This window comes from Lampris incognitus, chromosome 7 (assembly GCF_029633865.1).
Source record: "Lampris incognitus isolate fLamInc1 chromosome 7, fLamInc1.hap2, whole genome shotgun sequence".
NCBI lineage: Eukaryota > Metazoa > Chordata > Actinopteri > Lampriformes > Lampridae > Lampris > Lampris incognitus.
In genome coordinates this window covers 27,217,504-27,244,794 of record NC_079217.1, presented here as the reverse complement: position 1 = coordinate 27,244,794, position 27,291 = coordinate 27,217,504, and the positions used below count along the sequence as shown (strand labels likewise).

The following is a 27,291-nucleotide window of genomic DNA, read 5'->3' as shown; positions in this document are numbered from 1 at the left end:
ATAAGGAATTGGTGGGTGGGTTAATAGCAGGTTTTCTCTGGTTATTCACAATTTCCGTTTTCCCGCCGCAGTCAGCTAATTGTAGAATCTAGGTTACCAGAGTAGTTGGGGATAACGTTGAGAATGGCGCTCAATGCCGTTCTGTTGAATATAAGCGCTATCTACCTCCGCCCGAGTAGTAGGCTAATGATTAAACCGAAGCTGTATTACGTCTCTTTCTGTTCGCAGACACGGACGGGGGAGCACGGTTGGAATTTTAACCCTGTCGGTGTCGTTTGCGTTTAACGTGAGCAAATAAATTAGTCATCGGGTTTGAGAGGCGGGAGATCTGTGCGCAGAGGCACGGCGTCGCTTTGGCCCATGTGTGCAAACGCCGTACTTGTTGTTCTTTACCGCGATTGGCGGTTTTAGTAATCATATGGTAATGAGATGTAAATACACTGCAGCGATTGGTCGCTTGCAAATTACGGAACCGATTCAACGCTCATCAAACCGTCGCTCTTATTACCCGGAGCAACTCTTAAATTTATTTACCGGTAAAATTTCCTAGCCGGGCTTGCGAGACAATTCAAAGGGGCGAGCGCCGTGTAAAAAGGCCGCTTATGATGTCAAATTAAAACCCCGTTGTCGTCTCCATCTCCGTTCCCTGCCGATGTTGCATGGGAGGGAATATGTCTGTGGGCGGTCACAAATGGTATGGCTCTAAATCTCATTTGTTTCCTACTACTTTCAGCGCCATCTTGTTGCAACTCTTCTACGTATGTGGAAGAGTTTCTACGAGGGGTATCTGATTACCCATTTCATCCTCAAACACCGGGAAGCTCGTCCCCATCAAAACACAACGCGGCCCCGGGTTTGCTCCGTCGTTATTCCTTTTAATAGCGCAAGTCTCTCCAGCGGGAAAGAAATGAGTATCGAAACGCTCCTGGAAGCGGCCAAGTTTTTGGAATTGCAAGCCCAGCAACAACAGAAAGCACGTGGTAAGAGGGATCTACCAGAAATGATGTTGTTTTACAGGTTTTAAACAAACAAAAAAATCTTGGGAGTAAGGTATATCGGAATCTGTAGTGTAGAGCTGGGTAGTCTCTTATATGGTCACATTTCTTTCTCCCAGATTGTGAAGGAGACCTCCTCCCCCCTTGCTTAACTTTGTCATTGCATAGTGGATTTATAATTCTGATGTGTGCTTACTCGTTTTTGTAGCGGAAGTCTAAAGTAACCTGAAATGACGTTGTGCAGTTTTACTTTCACAATGACTTTCACAGTGATTCGGGCGTAGTGTAGAATGAAATCGTCTATGCTGGTACAGATTCTCCTCAGAGCAGCCCAATATATATATATATATATATATATATATATATATATATTTCTTTTCCTCTTACTATCAGACACAGGGAATTGCGGTTCGGAGAATTACCACATCTAAATGTGCAGACATTTAACTAGCGTTTATTCGCCACAATGTTGTCCGATTCACGACCAACTACGCCCGTTTCGCCACACGAAACGGCGTAGCGATGTGTACAAACACACCGCGACTGACTTAATATTTCTAAAATCCTGAAAACAATATATGACAAGTAAAAGGGCGGTGGCGGACGGGAATGCTAGACCTTTTTTTTTTCTTTTTTTTTACATAATGACCTGACATAGCCGGGGTGTCGAATGACGCCAGCTTTCATGCCTCCCTCCCCCTTTCACGATACATCTGCGCTTCTCAGTCTCGCCAAGAAAACTTTCCAAGAAACGCGTACAGATCGGTAGATCACATCTGTAGATCACTCGATCGTCCCGGGGAACCTCCATCTTTTATTTTGCCCTCAAATGCGGTTATGCGAACTCGCAGTTAAATCTGCGGGCAGTCTGTGATCCGTCGAGCGCGTATGGGTGAAAAGGAGCCCCGCCCCTCCGTGTCTCCGCTCCGCCCGTCCACCACGTGCGTCTCCCTCCTCCTCCCGTCCCCCCTTCCTCATCCTCCTCCTGCCCCTCCTCTATGGAGCAGGTCACTGTGTGGAGGAAAGTAGGCCAGTGTTTCTCTTCCCCCCTCGTCTCTTGCTACGTGCTGCTGCAGTTATATAACGCCAAGATGTACTCCCTTTTATGTATTGTTTTTTTCCCCATTTTAAATGTTTTTTTCATAGTGAAGACCCCCCCCCCTCCCCACGCACGCACGCGTTGGTTGTATATCAGCACTACTGCACCGTGAAGTATCCCAGCCCCATAGAGGTGTTCAGCTAGTGTAACATAAATGACTGTTTATTATTAGTAGTAGTATTAGTATTATTGCTGTTGTTGATAGCCACATCTGTTAAGGAAAATATTTAATGTTACCTGAAAATGCTGAGTCATTTACTCCGAAGTGGTGGGTTTTTTTTAGATTTTAGTTTAACTGAAATTTTAATTGTCTTTTTTTTTAGCTCTTTGAGGTGGGCCTGTTTCCTCAGCATTAAATTGCCAGTAATGTCTGCCACGCTGTATTGATGTACATTTGGTAAATGAATAAAATGTGAAACATGAGAGGGTGTTTCTAGTTAATGCAGTGAAATCCTTGTGAAATACTGCATACAACTGGCAATCCCCCCATTTATAAATATGCTCATGCAAATGTCTTGTGTCAATATGAGGTTGTTTCCAGTACATGTTCAGTCATGGTTTGTTGTGTATTGTGGTTTGGGAGAAGTTTTGTAATCTGCAGTTCCATTATTGGGAGGTGAAGAACCTGTAGGATTTAGACCTTACTGTTCATTCAGCTTGTGCACGCCAGTACTTTCTATGGCAAGTGTGTGTAAAACTGTAATCTCCTTCATTCCCTCTTATTTACATTCTTTGCTATCCACAGCCCTTGTTTTTAAAGACTAGTGATACAGATGACAATAACAGCAAGAATAGATCGCAGCATGGGGGATTTGTGTGCACAGGTGGAGTGTCATAACAGTATAACAAACCAAACTGCTCCTCAACTTTGAACTGTCAAGAGGAAGCAAATCCTCGTGGTCGAAACCTATTCAGTCAGAGACTAACTGCAGTTCAATGGGAGGAAAATATTTCGTGTTGCCTGACAGTGTTGAGTCATTTCTCCGAAACTAGATTAGATTTTATGACCTAAGAATAATCTCTGTCCAATCTGTCACATTTCAGATGCTGGTTGGCCCACGTTTACATTTAGCAGTCACTTTAATCCAAAGCAACATACAAGAGAGTCGGCAATTAGACTAGACTTAGACTACTTTTATTGTCGTTGCCTCATATGCATGTCTCATACATACAAGGGAACGAAATTGTGTTTCACAAGATAAAATATTAGATAAATTTGTGTGTATGACCCTAGATAAATTGAATACATTTGTGTTGTCGACCGTCATCATATAACACTATACAGCAATCGTATCATAGCCAAGAGTGCATGTGAAAACGAGGGCATTTATTATTGGTCCACCTTGGATCATCAAGAATGTGGGAATAGGAGAATCAAAGTACAAAGTAGATGTGTCTTGCCACAAGTGAGAAAATGGGCAAATGAATGTGGTGAGGCGTAGGCGGTGGCGCTCTTTCTTTACATTGTGGCCTGCGGATGTGTAGTGATGTGTATATGTTACACAGTACCTGTTGTACATGGACCTTCCAGTGACATTTACAATTGTGTAGTTAAGGTCCTATGTTGTGTCAAGCCCTTGTCCCTCTGAGTAACAGGTAGATGTATTTTGACTGTCAAGACTTCCTTGCTGATGCTTCACTGCCTCTCTTCCCGCTCTCGAAGCTTTTCGGTTGGTAATACTTGCTTTATTTTCGTCTGTCACAACAAACCCAGATTTCCAGTCTCATCTGCCATCCTCAGGGTCCGAATGGAAGGGACTTCCATATGATATGCTGAAATGGCTCTGCTCCAGTCCTTAACAATGTAAAAGACGGCCTCTTGTTTCTGATGGCTCTAACATCACTGCTGCCATAGCAACTGGACAGGCCCTTCCCACCGCCATCCACGCATTGATGGTGGTGGGAAGGGTTGGTTGCTGGGGGGTGGTGACTCTCAACATTTTTGGATAGTGCAACAGAGACTGTATGCCATGCCCTTGTCTTTTATTTGAAAGCTATGCAGACATCGTCGAGCGCGTCTTTTCGTCTCCATCATATTCAGGCAATTGCTATTTGTCATGGCATTAGCCAGGGCATTTGTAGACGGTTGAAAGACAATGGGTAATTGAGATGTTTTTTGCACGCGGTGTCTCTAATTGTCCAACATTGCTGCGGGTTACTCTTACATTGAGTAAAAAAAACAAAAACATGTCAGTAAGTTGATACAGTTCCCTCTCAAATGTGATTGTGCTGATTTTCTCTCAGCCACATGCAGCTCATGACCTTAAAGGGCCTAATAAAGCAGTTGACCAGGAGCTTCTTTTTTTCCATCTGCCGCATCCATTCAGGTTGGAAATGTCCCCTCCCACAGGGAGGCTTTGTTTCTGAAACCAAACTTGTCATTTTCAGGCAGATTGTACCCACCTAACCCACTAAAAATTTACCTCCATTTCCTTTTGAATGCTTGTGACTCATTAGCAGTCAGTCATCCAGTTCTGCACTGACAGTTTTTTTCAGAGTCTGTGTAATGGTTGATAATGTTACAGCAGTTCATGGTAAACCTGAAGTGAACATTTTAGTGTTTTCAGGTACATTGATTGGCACAACACCCACTAATAAGCAAAATATAACAAATACACAGTTTCATGTCAAATCCTTACTGCTGTTTGGCTGAGTTTATTGTCATTACCATCACAAATCCAGCATGAATAATTAACAAACCTCTGGGAAATGCTGATGGGTCCTGTCACGTTGAGGTGAGAGATTTAATGTAGTGTGATGAAGTAATTGAACAATGGAAATGAGCATTATTGTCTATTTTTCAGCTTTAAATTGCTTGCAGCTTCCCCTCGTGGGGCACAGACATAGCGTTAAATAAATTGAGGATGAGCAGGTATCTACTAGCACATCTCAGAGGCTAGACTTTGACAGACTGTGCATGGATTCTTGTAAGGCAGTTGGTGGGGCGTCGAGGTTGAAGAGGACAAAGTCCATGGCTCTGAGGTTCTGCAGTCTTGTGATGAGGGTAGGGATTTGGGGGTGGGCTATGGAGTCATATTTCCAGTTAGACCTTAACAATGGGACAGTAACATAACCCAGTGAACAGAGTATACAGCACTGTGAGATTAGACCTGTTGGAGATGCCTGTCTTTGTCTTCCAGTTGTAGTAGTTTGATTGGAAGAGAAAACAAGTTGTAGAACTATTTTTGTGGTCAGTCATTTGGCTGCCTATCCTTTTGTCAGCAGAAGCATTCAGGAATCAGCATTCAGGAGGTCCTTGGGTCAAGGCACGCAATAGGCCTTTGCTCAGGCACCTTGGCCAGCTATTCGTTTTTGAAATTGTATGTAATATATATTACCTACACTACCGTTCAAAAGTTTGGGATCACCCAAACAATTTCGTGTTTTCCATGAAAAGTCACACTTATTCACCACCATATGTTGTGAAATGAATAGAAAATAGAGTCAAGACATTGACAAGGTTAGAAATAATGATTTGTATTTGAAATAAGATTTTTTTTACATCAAACTTTGCTTTCGTCAAAGAATCCTCCATTTGCAGCAATTACAGCATTGCAGACCTTTGGCATTCTAGCTGTTAATTTGTTGAGGTAATCTGGAGAAATTGCACCCCACGCTTCCAGAAGCAGCTCCCACAAGTTGGATTGGTTGGATGGGCACTTCTTTGAGCAGATTGAGTTTCTGGAGCATCACATTTGTGGGGTCAATTAAACGCTCAAAATGGCCAGAAAAAGAGAACTTTCATCTGAAACTCGACAGTCTATTCTTGTTCTTAGAAATGAAGGCTATTCCATGCGAGAAATTGCTAAGAAATTGAAGATTTCCTACACCGGTGTGTACTACTCCCTTCAGAGGACAGCACAAACAGGCTCTAACAGGTACTATTTAATGAAGATGCCAGTTGGGGACCTGTGAGGCGTCTGTTTCTCAAACTAGAGACTCTAATGTACTTATCTTCTTGCTCAGTTGTGCAACGCGGCCTCCCACTTCTTTTTCTACTCTGGTTAGAGCCTGTTTGTGCTGTCCTCTGAAGGGAGTAGTACACACCGGTGTAGGAAATCTTCAATTTCTTAGCAATTTCTCGCATGGAATAGCCTTCATTTCTAAGAACAAGAATAGACTGTCGAGTTTCAGATGAAAGTTCTCTTTTTCTGGCCATTTTGAGCGTTTAATTGACCCCACAAATGTGATGCTCCAGAAACTCAATCTGCTCAAAGAAGTGCCCATCCAACCAATCCAACTTGTGGGAGCTGCTTCTGGAAGCGTGGGGTGCAATTTCTCCAGATTACCTCAACAAATTAACAGCTAGAATGCCAAAGGTCTGCAATGCTGTAATTGCTGCAAATGGAGGATTCTTTGACGAAAGCAAAGTTTGATGTAAAAAAAATCTTATTTCAAATACAAATCATTATTTCTAACCTTGTCAATGTCTTGACTCTATTTTCTATTCATTTCACAACATATGGTGGTGAATAAGTGTGACTTTTCATGGAAAACACGAAATTGTTTGGGTGATCCCAAACTTTTGAACGGTAGTGTAGATGTTTTTTTTTTAATTATCACTGTTAAATTTAAGTTAAAGAACAAGGATAAGGTAGTAGCTAACATTGGCTTTGGACTACTAAAGTGTATCATTCAGTTAACTTCTTGTTGTTGCAATGTACTTTGCATTAGAGGTGCAATAGTGGTTTATTTACCAAGTACGGGATATGAGAGTTAAACGTAACAGATTTCTACTATAACACCGATCTCATTGTGCCACATTTCTTCTACAGAGGAGAATGATTTAAGAGAAAAGCTGCGTCTGGAGCAGTCTGTAGAGCAGAGGCGCTTCGATGTCAACTACAACACCCCCGTCCACATCAACAATGTGGCCAAAGCCGAGCAACCCCTCACCGAACGCCGACCCTCCCCTTTACCACCCCCGATGCCTCCCCCCTCGATGCCCATCACTGTCATCCCCATCCCAGTGGTCACCTCCAACCATACAGGCCTACCCCCTGCACCAGCCACTACGCTCTCCTCTCCAGCGGCCCCACATTTAGCATCCCCAAGGCGGGATCCCCATTCCCCTCAGGAGCAGAGTGCTGCTACCCTGCCTCTTTCTTTGCATCCCAAACCCGACCACCCTTCCCCTGTGCCAGATGCTAACCACAAGCAACAGCAACAAAATCACCATCATCACCCACAGCTCATCACTCCACCTGGCAACACCAAACTACTTCAGCAGCCGCCCCAGCAGCTGATTCAGGGATACCCAAGCGCCGTCGTGTCTGGGCCCCAGCAGCATGCCTTACTACCCCAGCCAGCCCCTCTGCCCCCGCAAGCCTCCCTGCAGAACAGCCCCACCAGCAGGGGGAGTCCCCCGGATGATGGCCGCCACCTGGACAACAAGAGACGGCCTGGAGGGTAAGGAGGTCACCTTTTTAGAATAGACATTTGATCTGCCCTTTTTTGTTTTTGTTCTTTGCTTTGTTTTTGATTTACCTAGCCATAACAGGTACCGAAACTTGAGAAATTATTAGGATCAGCCATTATTTGTTTCATCTGTCTGTGTCTATGTGTATGAAGTTTTGGAGGCGAAAAGAACCGAGAATTAAAAGCGAAAGTATGAAGTGAACATTGTCAATAGTACCACGTTCAGTTGAAGATTGCAAAGTGCTTTGGATTTTTTTAATCAAGTAGCCTGCAGATGTACTGATACAATAGCTGAGCTGGAATTCTCTTGATTGGTTAATTCTGTTGTTCTGGTGCTGTTACCCCATTCAACACAAAGTTCATAATGTGCTGCTGTTTGCTTTTACAGTGCAGGCACAAGAGAAGTGCATAACAAGCTTGAAAAAAACAGGTGGGTACAATCTGTCTCCCATGGTGCCTTTTTGCAAAGCGGAGATTTTAGCTATGCAGTTAAGGTGCCATCCTCAATTTAAATGTCAACAAAAGGGTAGCCCTACTATCAAAATACAAAACACAGGATGGGAACCTGCTATCACTCCCAAATTGTTTGACAGATCTCTTAATACAGGAACTAACACTTAACAACTAAATTGAGTTTTTTTTTCTGATGCTGTAAAAGGTGTGTTTACATCAGTGATATTTGTAAACATTCTAGTAAATCAAGCCCATATTTTCAAGTACGATTAACTGAGAAGAAACAAAATGCATATTTTCAGTCTAACCCAAACGTTTTGATAATTATTTATGTAAATATACCTCAGTTGTCTATGGTCAGGTAAGTCAGATGGAGCCTTTTAAAATGAGAGTAGGTGTAAATACTTAATGTGTATATGTCCATTTACCATGGTACTGTTGCAACAGTGCTGTGGTTATCAATAGCAATTAGGCTATTCATTTATTTGGGAAACTTCACTACTTTACATGCACATTAAAAAAGTTAGTCCCCACATGCAACACTTGAAAAACAAGACTATCAGTTTTAATTGAACAATATTTGGTTGATAAAAGGAAAGAGATTCGGTTGTAACAATATAAATTGAACGTAAGTCTCTGCGCCTTAGCTACAACTGATCACCTGACTCCCAAATTTTAATTAAGTAATCTTTCTCTTACAGGACTGTAGCACATACTCCATATAATATCCAATGCGCATGACATTTTATTCGCAGTGCACATTTATATGTATTGATGAAAAATATTCAAGATCTTAATTGCTTACATTAACTAGAAAGCCAAGTAAGGTATGTTTCGTGCTTCAAACAAAACCCCCGTTGGAAATGTAGGATGGCATTGGAAGGCCGTTCAAAGTTAAAGCCCAAGTCACTCACAATTCAAAATTTTTTTCTTTCTGAAGCACACATTTTGAAAACTATACCCATTCTCTGCAGCTATTGGCAAAGTGTGCATAGGTGTGAAAATGGGCAGGCTTAAGTAGTCTGCAAAAGTCACACAACTCTTAAGCACTGTGTAGCCTGCTTGCGTCTCACCATGAATAGATGAAAACCTCCCTGAACGTATCCACCTGTATCGATATTTGTTTTGTTCTTCTTGTCACTTTTACAAGGAACCCAAAAATCACAAGTCATGTAGGGTAATCATGGAGACTGTGGGTTTGCGTTCACATATACTATACTCGGCTAATTTATAAAACTCCTTGCCCTACCTCAAAGCTTAGTTAGCTTTGAAAGGTAAGAAACGACTTGGTGTCCGACATGTTTTTACAGAGTTTCGTGTGAACCAGTGAATTTGAAGTGTGCTGAGCCTTTAACTCTACCAATCTATTGCTCAAGTTTGAGGACGGACATCTTTAACGTCATGTTCATTTGTAGACCTTAGATCAAAACCTGGATTATGTCATGCTGTCAAGTTGTGTAACCTTTTCTCAGCCTCGAGTTGAAAAAATAGAAACCCACAACGCCAAAGTGGCTGAAGTGAGGAGGGTTCCCACTGCATTAACTCCTCCATTTCCCCTGTCTCCCTCTCAGACGAGCACATTTAAAGGAATGCTTTGAGACACTGAAAAAGAACATTCCCAACGTAGATGAGAAGAAGACCTCCAACTTGAGCGTGCTTAGAAGTGCCCTGAGATACATTCAGGTAAGATGATGGTTTTTGGAGAACAAGCGATGTTGAGTTCTTAGCTGTGCTGATGCTGACTTCTTACCATGTTACAACATCTGTCAGTAACTTTCTACGTTCTTTTCTATTTTACTGGGGTTTTTTTGTGGTGGTTATTGTAAAGCCTTGTTCGTATGAGGGATTTGTGGTATCTGAACTGTTGACACGATCTTCTTGAGAAATACTGTGATCTGAAGGGGCACGAGGCAACCCAGTTAAGTGTGGCATAATGAGACAGGAGATGCACCCTACAGAAGCGGTTTCCAGTCAGATTAAACAGGGTGTTGTTCTTGTTTTTTACATAATGCTTCAAATGGCATGCTATTTGGTTTAAGGCTATAATTTTGAGTTGACTCTGTACGATCTTAACTTCTGTTGTGTAATAGCCAGCTCTAGGCAATCCAGTGTTGAGTAAATTTCCGCTATCCAATTCCATTATTTTGGGCACAGCGTTACCAATAACCGACGGTGCAACCTGTTTTCTTGCTTTTCCTTGGATTTTCTTCTTTGCCAGTTCTGCACACGTCCTTGTGTGCTGGGTAGTTTCTCCTGTGCTCTCATCAGCGAGATGATTTTTGTGACTGACTAAGCATTTTATATTTTGAATGTGAAAATGACTCAGCATGTAGTTAAGCAGAGCCCTTTTATCAAGGGACTGCGAGTGACCTAGTTGTAAACAGCTGGTGCAAAGGTTCCCGTTGGCCTAATTCGTCACTTTGATAACTCTTGGAGGAGTCTTAGAGTGCTCTTGTAGATTTTTTTTTTCCTTGTTGGTTGGTTGGTTGGTTGGTTGGTTGACATCAGCGAACTGTAATTAAAACTGGAAGCTACTACCAACAATGTGACCTGTCAAGGTTTTGGACTTTCACATAGGACCATGGAGCTTGCATGTTGAATTGCTGCTATGGGACATTTTTGGGCCCACAAATGGATTATGGGTTATATGAAATTGAAAGAATGGAATTCATTGGTATGTCAGTTTTGTCACCAACATCACACCTATTCAGTGATGCTTAATTTATGCTCCCATTTACAGATTATAACTGACCTTGGTATTGTTCAACCGTTCTCTGGCAATAACTCAGTTCATGAGCTCATTGGAAACTAATTGTATTCAAAAGTCATTAATTGTAATAGTCTAACTAGAAAGGGGATTTAATTGAGATTGACATTGAAGAAGTTATCAAACTCTTATATTCTAACGAAATAATGCAGAACTTTTGGCACTACGTGTCAAATAAACTAATTTTTTCATTATATTTTCCTGATTTTTCTTCATGGCATACCTCATGTGTTGTTTGTGTCACCTTGCTATTTATGTATTGTCTAGGAATCATGTCTAGATGACAGTTTTCTAAAAGAGATTTAATCCTATTTGTAGGCTATTGAAACAAGATCGGTCCCATCCACCAAATCTAGTAGTAACAAATGGATTTTATGGCCTATAACTGGCATTAAAAACAAGCTAATTTAGACATTAGCACATGAAAGTGTTTTGGGTACATCATTGCAGCATCACCCCACAGTGACTATTTTCCCTTTGGTGTCATTCATTCGGTTCAAACTAAAGATGTTCAAAAGGGCAAGGATGCTCAAAAGCACATCTGCATTCAGATATTATTATTCTAGAGAAACATGAAATGGATAAGTTATTCTGAAGTGTATTGTTTTTCTATTCATTTACACAGTTATAATGGATATAACATCATCATCATCATCCTTCGACTGCAGTCGAGCATAAATATGACATAAATACATGACATACATATATAAAATATGTGTGTGCGTGTATGTATGTATATATATATATATATATATATATATATATATACACACTACTACTACTTTTGGCTGCTCCCGTTAGGGGTCGCCATAGCAGATCACCCATTTCCATTTCTTCCTGTCCTCTGCATCTTCCTCTGTCACACCAGCCACCTGCATGTCCTCCCTCACCACATCCATAAACCTCCTCTTTGGCCTTCCTCTTTTCCTCTTCTGTGGCAGCACCATATTCAGTGTGTGTGTGTGTGTGTGTGTGTATATATATATATATATACACACACACACACACACACAGTTATATATGCCATTTAAGCCCTTTTGTGTCATGTGGCCTATTTTGCTCATAAGTGATCACAAGAGGTGAGCAAACAAAGTGAGGTGTGCGATTAGTTTAACCATAATGAAACAAATGTACTATGCAAACTTGCCAACATGTAGATACTGTATTGATAGTGCAGGTCTACTAGCTTGACGCAGAGCCAAATGAGGTTAAGACCCTCATGAGGGGAGTCCTGTCGCAAGTGTGGGAACATACTTCCTCACATCTCTGCCTTTGCTGGGCGCTGCTGTGATCTCCAAGAAGTGAGCGGAACTACAGTTCATCACTACAGTGATAACCAAAGACCCGTTACCATTGAGCTTGGCGGAGGTCGAGGGGTTTCCAGTAGTGCTGCACGATCTGATTGCAATAGCGATGTCAGCCTGTGCAATTATATAACTGCAAAAGGCGGCAGTTTAATTAAATAATGAAATGGTCATGTGTGAACGTCTGTTTGTGTGCACTCTGCATATCTATGCCCATAATTAAGAGATGACCAATCGGTCTCTGTTTTGGCAGTGCAGCATGTGCAGTCTACGGTCACATGACTCTGGTGTGCTGTGCACTGACCAGAAAGAAGGAAAAAATGGATACCAATGACAAGAAGCAGGCTAACACTGATAACTGGTGGCAAAAAAAAAGCGAACTCTTACATGGCGATATTTTTGATTCAAGCTCAGTGATATTGAGCTGAAAGAGGCACTGTGTAAAACATGCAAAATGAAAGTCGCTATATGTCGCGGCAACACGACAGATTTGTATTATTTGTATATGTATAAATTTGTTTATTATATCGCAATCACAATATTGTCCACAATAATCACAATATTAGTTTTTCACCAAATCGTGCAGCACTAGTTTCTAGCTCACAGTAACAATGGATTTTGTTTCCTGATTTTAAGCGACCGATAAGAGAAAATTGTTCCAACGTGTAATGGTTATTTGCTTAGTGAAGGATCACCAAAGCTCTTTCAGCCTACATTAGTACACACCAAACATTTTCATTTAAATTTTAAATTCAGTTAGCTGTTCACCTCCTTTTTTTTTTCTTGTTCAAATATTGAGATTACTTCCTGAGGTTTCTTCCTATTTTTTTTCCCTGTTAAAAGTTTTTATTTTTTTATTTAGGGAGTTGTTCCTTATCCAATGCAAGGGTCTAAGGACAGGATGTTGTGTTGCTGTGAAGCCCCTTGAGGCAAATTTGTGATATTGGGCTATACAAATAAAATGGACTTGACTTGACTTGACTTCAGATGCCCATCCCTTGTTGAGACTAGGGTTTGCCCCCAATCGGTGTCAGTGGGAAGCAGAACAAGTTCAGATTTTATTTTATTCACACATTTCCAGCCACAACATCATGTTAACATAAAAATGTAAGGCTGTTACTTTAGACGGAGAAGAGAGGTAATTTTATTGTCCCAGAAATCTGCCGGCAATGCCTCAAAAGCTTGTCATTAGGAAATGCAGTGTTTTGGCCTCACTTAATAGAGGAAAGGGTGATGTTGGTGCCAAGTCTCTTTAACCACAAACTACCCGTTCTTATTAGTAGGATGTTTTGTTTTTTTAGGTGACTTTGACACAGTACCAGTAATTTCTAGAGTATTTCTACCCCTACTACAGTGCCTCTGTCTGATGTGTTGCCCAAATCACATCCTTCATCATTAAATAATTGTATGTTTTGTATGGTGCTTCCTGATTTGGTCTCGTCGATTTCCATCTAAACTTATACGAATTTTTCAAAGAATGTGTCAGTTGCGTTTCCATCAGTTGGTTTTAAGTGACTGAGAAATTGCATTGTGTGTGTATCCCTTTTGAAGCAAAATTGCTTTAGTGACACAGGAACTTTTCCATCTTGAGAGTGTAAAATCTTTTTCCGAGTTTTTATTTTATTTTATTTTTTTTACATCTTGGCATTTCCCTTAAGCGTTTCCTATTTGCACCTTTCAAATTTGCATGCAAATGGCTTGATGGAAACAGTGTGGTTATCCCCCCCCCCCATGCATGGACAACATCAAAAAACTAGGACAGCATGGGTGCGGAGCTCATGTCACCCAATCTCCCTCATCCCTCCCTCCACCCATCCCTCATCCTCCTCTCTTGGAGCAATTAAGCCACGCTGTGTTTAGTGAGTCGTGCCCGACTGGCAGACTGACCTACCTGTCTTTTCCCTCTTTCAACAGCTGATCGGGACTTAAAATGTATTTAAAGCACATGGACTGGGAAGTATAGAACCCCGGCTGACACCATTCTCTGCCCAGGTGTCAAACTGTGAACAGCCTCCTGTGTTGAACTGTGAACATTGTGAAGTTTGCCAATGAGCCACATCACTTTATGCCCTAAGAGTTAACATTTCATTTTGAGGCCGTTTTTAACACATGAAATCAATTTGGCAATCTTCATATCTTCAATATCGGTGTATATTTTGCATTTCAAATTGAGTCTTTTTTCTTCTTCTTTTGTTTATGATCTTGTAATGTATACCCATGTTTTATCTGTAGACCATGCGAGCCATGTAGCCTCCAGGCAACGCGTTACTACCAGTGAGTGCCTCTCTCTCTTTCTATTGGCTGGGTTGGTGCTGTGGCGGGTTGGGAGAGGAAGAGCACAGGAAGGGAGCTTTTGGAGAAGGGGGAGCTGTTTATATAAAAGGGAGCAAAGTGTGTACACGCTGTCGTTTAGACATGGGTGGTGCAGGCACGCGTGTCCTGTCTGCACGCGTCTCTGTCCCTGCATGCTCCCTCGCTGCTGCTGAGCCCCCACCACCCACCCACCACCTCACCCTCATTTAAGTGGGGAGCCGAGGCTGCATGCGCACAGGGCCAATGAGCACGGCAGCTTCAAATGCGAGGTTTTACAGTGGGGATTACATTTTATTTAATTCATCTTGCCCTTCGTCTTCAGTGTTGTTCACCTGGCAGTGAGGAGAGCGGCTAGCTTTGTGGAAGCCGCAGTGTCTCAGGCTCATGGCCAGGCCTGGACTTTATCACCCTCCCACTTGAAGAGTCACCGGTTTGGCCAGCCGAGAAGTAGTCTGAAAGAGTCCCACTTCCTCGTTTCATTTCTTCCTCACTTTGGTTTATTGAGCTTGTGATGGAAGTGTTATCCAAAAACCTTTTTTATGCACACATGCATGTTACGGAAGTAAAAAGCAGATTTGTGTTCCTTCCTTTGTCGCAATACTTATTGTCAAGGCTTCCATTGATTCCTGGAGCTTGCCGTGGTGCCGCTGTCGCCGAATTCAGTACAGCAGGTCCTGGTGTAACAAAGCTCCTCCCCCTCTCCCCTCCTCCTCCTCCCCTCTCCCCTCCTCCTCCTCCCCTCCCCTCTCCTCTCCTCCTCCACCCTGCGCTCACAGGGCCACATGAGCAGCAAGCACATGGCTAGCCTGAGCCGCGTGACGTCACCCCCTCACCCCTCCTTTGCAAAAGGCTGGGCTGGCCGTGCTGCCGGGCTTAGCTGCCAACAGGAGGGAGGGAACACGGAGCCGTAAACAGGGCTCAGTTTACTCATGTCGCGCTTGGTTTCCCCTCAGAGCTGACTGAGCCTGTTCCTTCAGTGTGAGCTTCAGGTTGAAATGTGTTCTGCCATGCGTTGGTGAGATGTTGCACCCGGATAAACCGAGGATGCTGTTTGTTTCATTTCCTTTCTTTCTTCTTTTTTTTTTAATAGACGTTTTGACACACAAATCCCATTTATCTCAAAAGGTTATATTCCTGCCCCCCACATGTTTGCTTCTGGAAAGACCTGGTCATGTGCATTTTTTTCCTGTCATTTCCAAAGCGTCCCTGGGTTAAGAAGGGTTTTACTAAGTGCTTTGACAATTTCCTCATTTCTTCAAATTAGAATGTTTCAGATAAGCATTTTGAGAGCAAAAATGAAGGGATGTCTGGAGGTAATACAGCTTCAACCTACATATTCCTCATAGAATTAGGGTCAACATTCTTTAATGTTTCTTTTCAAGTCCCCAGCTTGAGGCCTCTGTGAAGTGGGTCACCTTATTCAGTCCCCATTTTTATGTTTTAAGTCGAGAACACATAACTGATCGAGTGAATTCTAGTTCGGCGCAGATAGTCTGTATGTGTTTTGTTTGTGTCTTTCTCTGTCTAATAAGTGATTTAACACGAGGGAAATTTACTGGATCTGAAAATTAATGCAATTTGCTAATTGCCAAATGAAAAGGTGTGAAGTTGAGAAATGTGAGATTGGACTAGACAAATATGGGGATATCCAGATTTTTCATCAATAATTGCCGATTTGATTTGCAGGACACCGTCAGTTGTCCTGCCCTGAAGTTGGCTGAGCATCTATAAGAAGGTGAATTGGGAACCAGAATGTTTCTGCCCAATTATATTTTGCATGTACAAACCTACATCCTGCCTAGGCTTTTAATAGTTGATGAACATTTAAGTTGTCAATCTTTTATATTTTAAAAAAGTATTACACGTTTTGTAAGTTTTAGTTTTGTCACATTACAGATATTTGCATTAGCAACATCTAAACTGTAAGAAATGTGTTTGTGCATGGGCTGGTGTGCATTCGTAATTGGTATTAGAGGACAGCTATCGTATTAAGGACTTTTCAAAATGTCTATAGGATTTTCTTTGCCATTGTAAACAGTCTTCTCAAATAAGTCTGGGCTCATGTCATACTGAAAAGGTTTCTGGAAGAATGGACTGCCAAGTAACATTCTGTGTCTATTAGCATGGATATGAAGGATCAAGTACTCTTCAAAATAAGATTTTTGGGCCAGTTACAAGCAGTACAAGCACACACAGAAAGAAATGTCCAACAAAAATGGGCTTTCAGTTCTTCTCACTGACAAGCCCTTTATTGTCAAAGTGAGGTGCCACGTGAAGGTCCCTGTTCCTGCCCGAGGGCGCAGTCACACAAGGGTTTATGGTTACCATTCGGTCATAAGACCTCCGTGCAGAAGCCTGATCGGTGGGCCGGGCGGAGCGGCATGTCTGCAACGTGGCCTCCTGTGTTAGTGGCTCTTTAAGAAAGCCCAACCTACTGCAGTCTGCCTTCAGCTGCTGCAAAAGTGAGTCAGTGAGTACAGCTTGTACTGCTCTTTCAATCCCTCACCACCTCCCACCCTCCCTCTCCCATTCTCTGTGGGGCCATGTGCTCAGCACTCGCATTGCTTATGAGTCGTGTTTACCTTGTGCACGCAATGGCATGCGCACACACACACACACACACACACACACACACACACACACACACACACACACACACACACACACATAGCAGTTTGTCCCAAGCACTGATCTACTTTCTTCACACTCACAAATAAGACAGAGGCGGGGCTTCGTCAGTTTGCAAATGTAAGCTGGAGGCTGGGAATGTAGGGGGTTGGGGTCCATTTGCAAGGAAATGAGTGGTAATTTGAACCATAGCCCCCCCATCTCTCTCACACACACACACACACACACACACACACACACACATACACCCTTGCTACATCCCATCCCTTAACTTCCCATGGCATTAATAGGTATGACAGCATGAGCTACAGTGTTTTCTAGTGTTATGAGGCTGGTTTGGGTATACGTTGGGCAGATCAGAGCTGGCGGAATGACCTGAGGGTCATATAGTCCTGGCCCATCTGCTCGGGAACTTGTTCACAGGTTGACCTGGTTAATCTCATCGTAGTTGTTGTTGTTTTTTGTTAACCACTGTTGGAGTGGGTTTAGTAACATTATCTGATGGGACCTCATGAGTGCTGTAGCAGGACAAGTTCACTGGGTCTTTGTGTTTTTTCTGCACATAGGTTCTGTCTGTCTGGTGATGACTCATAGTTTTTGGCATGCACAGCTGTGGTACCACACCGTCAAGTGCTGCCCGCTGTTGCATGTGGGTAGGAGAGCAGTGACAATATGCAGACTAACAGACAGTCCCTTTCTCTGTGGAGCATCAAATCAGTGCAAATGTTCCACAGGTCTTGCACATGATTTATGCAGTTCTTGCACTGCATGTGTTCTCAGATCTGCAGGCACCCCTGACACAGTGGCAAGAACATTAACAGGAAGTCCAGCCTCTGGACAAATGACTTTATTGCAGAGTCATCAATTTACTGGCAGTGCTTTTAGATTAAACAAAAATTTTATGCAGTATGACGTCCTTCAGCTTAACCCTTTGAGAATAGAGATTGTGGTAGATAGTTCATTGCAAGTCATTTGGACATACATCGTTCCACTTGATAGTTTGAAATGGTTGGGAGTGTATTTCTGTGAACTGGCTAATCTCAACATTGAAATTTCCATGATGGCATAACTTCACTTTAGTACTGTGAAAAATGTCTATTTTCTTAAAGAATTAACAAAAGAAGTTTATACAAATATTATTTCAAGAAACATTTTTAAATTTGAGTGCTCAGAGTATTGTATTTTGTCAGTCTGTTTCAAGGACGTTTATTCATGCATGTGTTTATGCAGTAGTTTGGTTGCAAATTCTCACCAAATGTCAATGTTTTAAACTCCTATTTCCATACTTTAATCTCCTTTCCCTGTACTGGGGAAGTCCTGCCCAGTTTGTTTGTTTCTATCCCATGTCAGCCGGCCAGTTAAGGGAAACTGGGTCACAAAGAGCCATTGCCTGGAAGAACCTCCCACTTTCCAAACTCAACTCCTCCCATCTCTCTCCTCCCGCCTGTCTCCTTCCCTCCTGCTGGGCCTGCTAGTTTCACCTGACACATATTCGAGTCTTTAAAGTAGTTTGGATTTTTTATACATATCAGAGATTTTACTCAAGACTAAAATCTGACACCAAAAGCCATGAGTCATGTCATGAATAAAAGCAAAATATCTTGATTTACTGCATTTTTGGCACATGGAAGCCAGTATTTCTTTAATGGTATAGAAAAGCTGATTCTAGCTCTTATTTTGCCCGTTGACCCCAAACTATTGGTCTAACTGCACTGTTCAGCAAAAGGAATGGATAGGTACCTGGTGCATCCCACCAAGTGCATGTTTGACATAGACTGAACTGTAGTTTTTCCAGAGAGGTCTTGGACTCTGGTTGTTGTCTGTCTTTCTATCCTGAGACAAGAGCGCTGTACCTTGTGATGAGCGTAAAACAGCACAATGTATTTATATAACTTTGGCCAATGAATAGAAAAATATAATAATCTTTATTTTTAAAAAAGTTCTACATCTAAACCCTGTTTCAAAGTTGAAGAAGTGAATTCGCAAACACATGTTGTAAAGAAGTTGTCTTACGAGGAACTTTTTTTAAAGCATTTCACGGCCACTGCCCATGTGAAGGAGTCCGTCTGTCAGACTGCTTGTGACAAGGACTTAAGTCCCAGTTCCTGAAGTCAAACGACAAGTGTTGTGAATTACATCACATACAGTGAATGAACCACTCACCTGCTAATGTTATGGGGACTTCTACGGATTGGAGGTTCAGAGCTCGTGTTGAAAATTAGTTTGTGCCCCCCACTCCATTGATGTCAGACAGGCTTTACAGCTGAAACAGTTTCACGAAGCACACTTGTACAGCTGTGTATTCCCCTGGCCGCACAGCTAAATCTCATCTTGACCTGGATGATGATCAGTGGCAGTTATCTTGCACTATTTTTTTTTTTGTTGAGATGGACTGAAGAGGCATAAAAAATGAAGACGAAAAAAGGCCCATCCATTGTTTCTCCCTAGCTTCTGTTTTATGTCTTTGTCCAGTGCTTCTGTTAAAAGTGGCATCAGTGGTGATGACAATTTGGTTATAAAACACCTGCCTCCATGATGTAATGTTGGCTACAAATTGCTAAAGGTTGTTTTCGTCAGTTTTTCTAAGAAAAACATTTTTGTCGCCAACCAGTGGTCGGAAAAAACAGTCTTAGTGATGACGTTTTGGTAGCTTGGACCATCAAGGAATCAATCAATCAATCAATCAAGTTGCGTTTTTTTATCACCCCTAATGTCAATCCCCTTTCATTTCTCCAAAGGCTGCGCATTCCCACAATTATTTGCAGCATCTCATATAAATCACATCCATACAGTGGACGTATGAACGTCCCACAGTTATGGACAAACTGCCCATACAGTCTTTATGCATGCTCAATATCTTGCTCTGTAGGCTCTCCGTTGCTTTCAAACCCCAAAATACGCTGCGCCAGAAATTGGTCCACCCCAAGTTCCTTGGCATAAACAGAGCAATATAGTGTACGCTGTTAAGTGCCAGGAGGATTGCCGTGACTTGTACATCGGGGAAACTAAACAGACGCTGGCCAAGAGAATGGCACAACACAGAAGAGCTACGCGTCAGGCCAGGACTCCGCAGCCTACACCCATCTACAGGCCAGTGGCCACTCTTTTAAGGATGAGGATGTACACATCCTTGATAAGGAGGAACGCTGGTTTGAACAGGAATCAAATAGGCCATATGTGTGAAGAGGGAACGACCATCCCATCCCTGAACCGGGGGGGGGGGGGGGGGGGACTAAGAGTAAATCTGTCGCCATTTTACAATGCTGTGATTGCAACCATTCCCCAGTCCTCTGTGACTAGTACACATGGACATTGAAAATTTAATGCTAACGGAAATGTGCATGTGAGACCACTGTTTTCAGTCGTTATGCCACTGTATTGTTTATAAGGGTGGTGTTAACTGCAGTCAGTTGAGACTGAAGAGGTCACCTGGATGAGTGATAAAACATTTCTCTCAACAAACGTGTCCAGATAAACTGATTCAACTTTCTGTAACTATGTCCTTACGATGGCTGTCCAGAAAGGCTGGAAAAGGCAATTTTCATGTTAAGAACGGGTCGGAAGTTTTCCGTCCATGCAAGCGCTTTCAGATTATTTTCAAAAGTTATGATTAAGGACCATACTGAGGTTTTTCCATGTTGTAGCCCATTTACTACAAATCTGGCCTCTACATTACTCCTGATTATTTTCCAAAGCATATTCTAGTTTTACCCATCACAGTGACTGTTTGGTCACTATTTTGTCTTGTCTCTTATCTTACCTTATCATATCAACCCACACTTTCCATATATTTTGTCTTGTCTCCTATCTTACCTTATCGTTACAGGATGATGCAGTTGAAAAGCCCCAGAAACCTTCTCAAATCAACCCACACTTTCCATGTTTCAGTGCCCCAAACTTCTGTGCAAAAGAGGGTCTAATGTGCAGAAAAGACCTTTTCCTAGACCTACCTTTCTTGTTTTTTAGACTTTGAAGCGGAAGGAGAAGGAGTATGAGCACGAGATGGAGAGATTGGCCCGGGAGAAGATTGCCACGCAGCAGCGTCTGGCAGAGCTAAAAAATGACCTGAGCCAATGGATGGATGTCCTAGAGATCGATCGCGTCCTCCGACAGACAGTACAGCCAGAGGAGGATCAGGCCTCAACCTCTACGGCATCAGGTACACTGTACTTCAGTGGTCAAAGTCAGCAAAGGGCAACTGGTGGCCCACAGGTTACGCCTTGACCAACTGCATTTGTGAAATCCACATCAGAGCAATTTTTAGTATATATGTTCACTGATGGTCATGATTTCTAATATAATGTCTTAACTACAGTGTAGGTCGTCCTATGATATTGAAAGACTTTGGTCGTCTGCCTGTCATAATCACAGTCCTTGCGAGTGCTTTTGGAAATGAACCTAACCATATAACTATGCCTATTTTGACTTTTATTCCACAGTTCTTTGTGATTGAATAAAAGAACTTAGACATTTGCCACCACACACAATGTAACAATCCTCGTGCCATACTTCAAAGTAAGCATTCACACAGAAGACCAATTTAGATAATAAGCTAATGTACTGATCCAATGTACGGTTGGTGTGTACTGGAGAGGACATCAGCCTCTGCTGTCACGATTTTACTTGCCTATCTCACAAGCAGCATTGCTTTACAAACAACCTGAACCACCTATTAGAAGGCTGTGTATGAATATCATTGGGTTGTAGCAATTGGACACTTTTGTCATTGATTTTGAAGTGGTATGTAGTACCTCTGAAACTGCTGTCTGTCTTTCTATCCTGAGACAAGAGCGCTGTACCTTCGTTCTTCAACCAAACTTATTGTTCATATGAAAAGCAATGTAAATTCCAATTATTGTGATTAAAGTTACTGAGTTGGTATGTCTGTTGCAGAAGGTGAAGACATCATGGATGATGACCTGGATGATGAGACTGTGCCCAAAACACCCACTGCCTTACCAGCTGTGCCTCAAGCCATGCAACCAGAGTTGCGCAAGACTGTGGCCCCAACTGTGACACTCGCACCCACCACTACCTCCCTCATCGCCCAACATGTCTCCATCCAGCACAAGACTCCTCTGCACCAGCCTCAGCTCCAGCCTCAGCCAACGACCTCTCCGCAGGCGCTGCCTAAACCCCCTGCCCAATCTACTCTTGCAGTCGTAACATCAGGCACTCCCACCACAACAATTCAGGCTTTACTCCCCACCCATGCACAAATGGTGACCACCCCTAGCCTCCAGCCCACAGTCATCGCCCATGCCTCTGCTTCCCATGCTTCGGTCATACAGGCAGTCAACCACGTCATTCAAGCAGGGGGACCCAAACATATTGCTCACCTGGCTCCCTCCACAACTACCAATTCTGTTCAGTTGGCCCCTGGCCACCAGCCTATCAGCCACATAACTGTGCACCCAGTGACACACTTGGGCCAGCATCTGCCTGCCCTTTATCATCAGCCTGTGGCCGTTACACAGCCAGCCATGGTTGGCCACATCTCTCACACCCTCACCCACACTCAGGTGAACGGTACAACATCTAGCCAGCCTGCTGCCGCCATTGTGGACAAGCAGACAGCAATAGGCGCCCAGGTGGTCACCCACCACCCGCAGCTGGTAGGCCAGACAGTGCTCAACCCTGTGACTATGGTCACCATGCCCTCCTTCCCAGTCAGCACCCTGAAGCTAGCCTGAATCTCACTTCCATGATCAGGCCACAGATGGGCCAAGGAGTTACACGGACAGAGCTGCTCCCAGATGTGGGAGAGCCACAGGCCTCAGACCAGACCATCACCAAGCCCATAGTTAGGCTAGAGGCATGCAGCAGTTGCAAGATGCCTCACTGATCTATGGAACTGCATTACAATCAGAAGCATTTGAGCTATTTTAAAATAACTTTGAACATTCCAAGAAGTAACTACAGTCTTGTTCAATGCCGTTCTGAAAGGTGAATGCAAATCTGATCCTAAAGTTGGGATACGTCAGGCTGCTTGTGTTGTTCAAGGTGATCATGTTCATAGTGTGTGGTAGTATATGGTGCAGCGGAAAGAGTCCAGCCCTTCACTTCCCACTCATTATTGCAGATACTGGCAAAGTAATGTCAGGTCTCTGTGCATTCGTGCAGGGCAGGTTGACTCCTGACTTAATGTAAGAAACTACAACAAAATAATGGTGTCACGATCAAAGTTGGACAGTGCCTGTGTATTTGCAAGTTTGTGGCTAGATTGAAGATTTGTTTTGTTTCTACTACTGTGGAACTACCTGGCTCTCCAGAGCTGTGATAGTTTAGGACCAGAGCTCTCAACCCACCATACACAGCACATTGAGTTTAGTTATAAGGACCTCCTTCTCCTCAGCAGAGGCACGTGGCTGCAGGGCAAAAGTGAAATCATGGCCTGGACTCCCTCCCATGTGCCACATGGCACCAGCTCCCCCTGCAGTTCGAATGCCCTAACTGCTCAAAACCTCTGATGAAAATGTTTCTTCTTCAACAAAAAAGCTAAAGCCAGTTCACATGTTTTCAAAATTCAATTGAATCGGTATGGGTACAGCCAAACTGATAAAATTAGACATTACATTTTACTTTGTCACAATCAACATGATGCTAGGGGATGTTGGTGACTGATGAGGTATTGGATTGCATGATAGCGATTATACACACAGCCCCCTAATCTAGTCTAGTTAAGTGGTTATACAGCCTTGCCTGGCAGTTTTACTATTTGATGAAATTTATTTAAGGTGGTGATACGTGCATCTGATTTTGTACTGTTGTCACTAACTGCACAGTGATAAACATGTCTTGATTTGCACAAAAAAAATATTACGTTTGTGTACATTTTACAACTTCTGTCCTTGGGAGGGTGGCAGCATCTTCTAATTGTAATATTCTGCTGGTTAACATTTGAAAAATGGGGCAACTGTACTGTAAAATGCTGGTGATGAAATGAAGGTTCAAGTATTTGAATTGGATATGGATTGTAAGCCAATAGCGTACCATCCTGTTTTCCTCATCTCTAACATCTGTGTGTGTCTAGCCGTACTGATTAGTGATGGTCGTTTTAGTTTTAGCGTAACTACAAGTCCATATGGTAAGATAAGGGTATACTCTGTTGATGGCCCTTGTAGAATGAAAGCTGTATAAACCTCTTTAAAAGATGTCAGTTATAGCGCTTTTATAGACATCCAAAGCGCTTCTTATTGAATGGTGTAACTCCCGTCAACCACCACCAATGTGTAGCACCCACCATTTGTGTGGTATAGCATGGTTGTTTACCTTGTGATTACAGAAGAACGGACTCAGGCATGCCGAATGGTAAGAGCTAATACTTGGCAAACCAAATAGTTGAAAGTGACATATCCAACCCTATATCAGAGCTGAGCGGCATTCCTTCCATTGTGTCAATCCTGCTTTTGTAGTGACAGGGTATTGGAGATGAGTTGAAAACAGTATTGGTGTGATCCCATACAGTTGGAGATTTGTGCACTGTTTGGGGAAAATTGGATTCAAATTTCCTCACCAATTATGAAATTCTGTGTCTCTAGTATGCCATTTTAGACAAACGCCAGTAGAATGTGTGTTTGCATGTCACAACTTTGATTGTTTTGGCACTGAGGACCTTGGAAGTACCCTTTGTTGTACCTCATTTGGGGCCTACAGACTTTCAGACGCTGCAGCAATAATCTGTCGGTAAATTTGATTGGCTGAAAATTTGAGCTTCGCCATCCACAGTTGCGGGGAAGGAGCCAGTAACCCTACATTATGTTCTCAAATGCGCCAGCACTTTTTCTAGAAGGATTGAAACAATTTAGATCAAATCAGTCCTCGTATATCCAATTCAAGCACTGTGATATTGAGTATCAAATGTCCCTGATGAGTCGCAAACCTGGTTTACAATTGTGCATAGTGCTTGCAAGTACAGCAACGAGCTATGCTCCCCTAGCTTAAACTGAATGTATCAGTCTGTGAAAGGATACAGAATAAACGCACTTGTCAGATTTTTTTTTTTACCCTGGATTTAAAGAAAAAATGATTACTTTATTAGAGTATGTAATCTGTGTGTACGCATTCAAAAGATGTTTGTATTTTCATTATTCACTGTTGCCCGTTTCATCTGTAGAAAGATTTATTCGGTGTAAATTAAACTAGCATTTTTGGGGACCATGTTTAGTATTGTATATTGAGGGTGACTACTACAGACATCTTTCCACATTGATATCACATACAGTCACTTTGTAAAGTATTCAAGCCCTTTAACGTTTTGCATTTTGTTGTTACAAAACTACAAGAAGAATTTGTTCCAAGCACCCCAGGTGCTCAGCAAAAGTGGAGAAAAAAATTAAATTTGGAAATCAATTTTATTTTAACAGATTCAGTCTTGAATGCATTTTGAGAATTTTTTTTTTTTTTTTTGGAAAAACAAATCATGTAAAAGTTGAATGGGTGTTCAATACTTGATGAAGTAACTATTTATAATTGTGTGTTTTCTCTATGGAGAAAGTTTTAAGTTCTATATTGCCTGTGAAGTTTGGGCTGCATTTAGATTTAATTGTCCATTGTGTAAAATACAGAGAAAAGACAAAATGGGGGAAAAATGCTAAAGAGAAAAGTAAATAAATTGTATTATGTTTACAAATGTATTTTGCATTTGATAACTTACTTTTGTATCTTAACTTATGACAAGGCGTTGACAATTTCCCTGTTACAGAATACAGACATGAGTCGATGTCAGTAAGAGACCTCATGTTGTAAGAGAATCATGAGAAAAGAGGAGGGAGGGGCAGAAATTGGTAACATCGAGTGTGGACTTCCCTTTGAATTTGATCTCAGTGATCATTTCCGGATTGTATTTTAAAAGTGTCTTAAATCTAACCTAGAACTTAATGTATGGGAAAGGCGTGTGTCTCGACAGTGACCAATGTTATTTTAAGCACCAGCGGGGGCAAAGACAGGTCAAAAGTTATGACAGATGACTGGATGAGCCCTGCTGACATTCAGAGGGTACATGTGCCATTTTTAAACATGGCTTTGTCTGGACAAACATTTGATCCATGCCACATATAAAACTGCATGTGGAAAGCCCCGCAAAAACTTTCCGATATGACATGGAAATTGGATTTAAGATAAGATGTACTTAATTTCATTTCATTTTTATTTCATTACTGGATTTTCCCAAGTCAAGTCAATTTTACTTGTATAGCCCAATCCGTCAAACAAAGCATTTCTGCTATATATATATATACTAGAAGAACCCCGCTACAATGTAGCGGTTTGGTTATCCACCCGTCTAAATCTCCCTCCTCTTCATCCTGCCAGCTAACCGCCTTCCCCCGGCCCCTAACCCCCCCCCCACTCCAACTCCCTCCCCCCAAATGCTCAGAATCATCTGAAATGCCGAGAAAAGTGGTTTTTAGCCATTTTTAGAAAATGAATATTTTGCATAATTATTATAATTATATTTTAATGTTCTGCTATTTTTCTGTTCCTCTCTGGAACAATACCTACCACCTTCAAAAAAAATTAGGATCATAAGTGCATTTTTGCAAAAATGCATATATTTTGCATAACGCCAAAACATTTTTAAGTCCCAGAAAAAAATTTGTATATAGGCGAAAAAATCAAATTTGCTCAGAATCATCTGAAATGCTGAGAAAAGTGGTTTTTAGCCATTTTTAGAAAAATGCATATTTTGCATATTTATGCATAATTATGCATAATTTTAATTTTCTGGGATTTTTCCCTTACCCTCTGAGACAATACCTACCACCTCCAAAAAGAATTAGGATCATAAGTGCTTTAGTTTTCGGTCCCGCTATCTACACTAACTAACACACACACACACACACACACACTAACACCACACACACACACATTACGAAAATATGAGTAGATATAGTATATATGTGTGTATGTGTGTGTGTGTGTGTGTGTGTGTGTGTGTGTGCTCATTTTTTGAGCACTTTTCCTATCGTTGAGCATTTCTTTTAACAAAGTTTTATATATATATGTATATGTATATACACACACACCCACACATGTATTTTGGGGGGGGGGTTCCCCCCTTTTTCTCCCAGTTGTACCCATCTAATTACCCCACTCTTCCGAGCTGTCCTGCGAATTGCTCCACCCCCTCTGCCGATCTGGGGAGGGCTGCAGACTACCACATTTCCCCCGATACATGTGGAGTCACCAGCCGCTTCTTTTCACCTGACAGTGAGGAGTTTGCCAGGGGGACGTAGTGCGTAGGAGGATCACACTATTCCCCCCAGTTCCCCCTCGCCCCCAAACAGGCGCCCCGACCGATCAGAGGAGGCGCTA

At 42.3% G+C, this 27,291-nt stretch overlaps 1 protein-coding gene across 2 annotated transcripts; it reads left to right on the top strand.

Moving 5' to 3' along the window:
- Positions 1–757: 757 nt before the first annotated feature.
- mnta (MAX network transcriptional repressor a) lies at positions 758–25,575 on the top strand. 2 transcript variants are annotated; one of them, XM_056283285.1, is made up of 6 exons: positions 758–980; positions 6,870–7,503; positions 7,901–7,942; positions 9,537–9,648; positions 20,944–21,136; positions 21,871–25,575. In XM_056283285.1, the coding sequence occupies exons 1-6, from the start codon at positions 761–763 to the stop codon at positions 22,668–22,670; spliced, it is 2,001 nt and encodes a 666-aa protein (XP_056139260.1). In that variant the 5' UTR covers positions 758–760; the 3' UTR covers positions 22,671–25,575. The 2 variants fall into 2 exon arrangements, with proteins under 2 accessions (XP_056139260.1, XP_056139261.1); XM_056283286.1 differs by lacking the exon at positions 7,901–7,942.
- Positions 25,576–27,291: the final 1,716 nt, after the last annotated feature.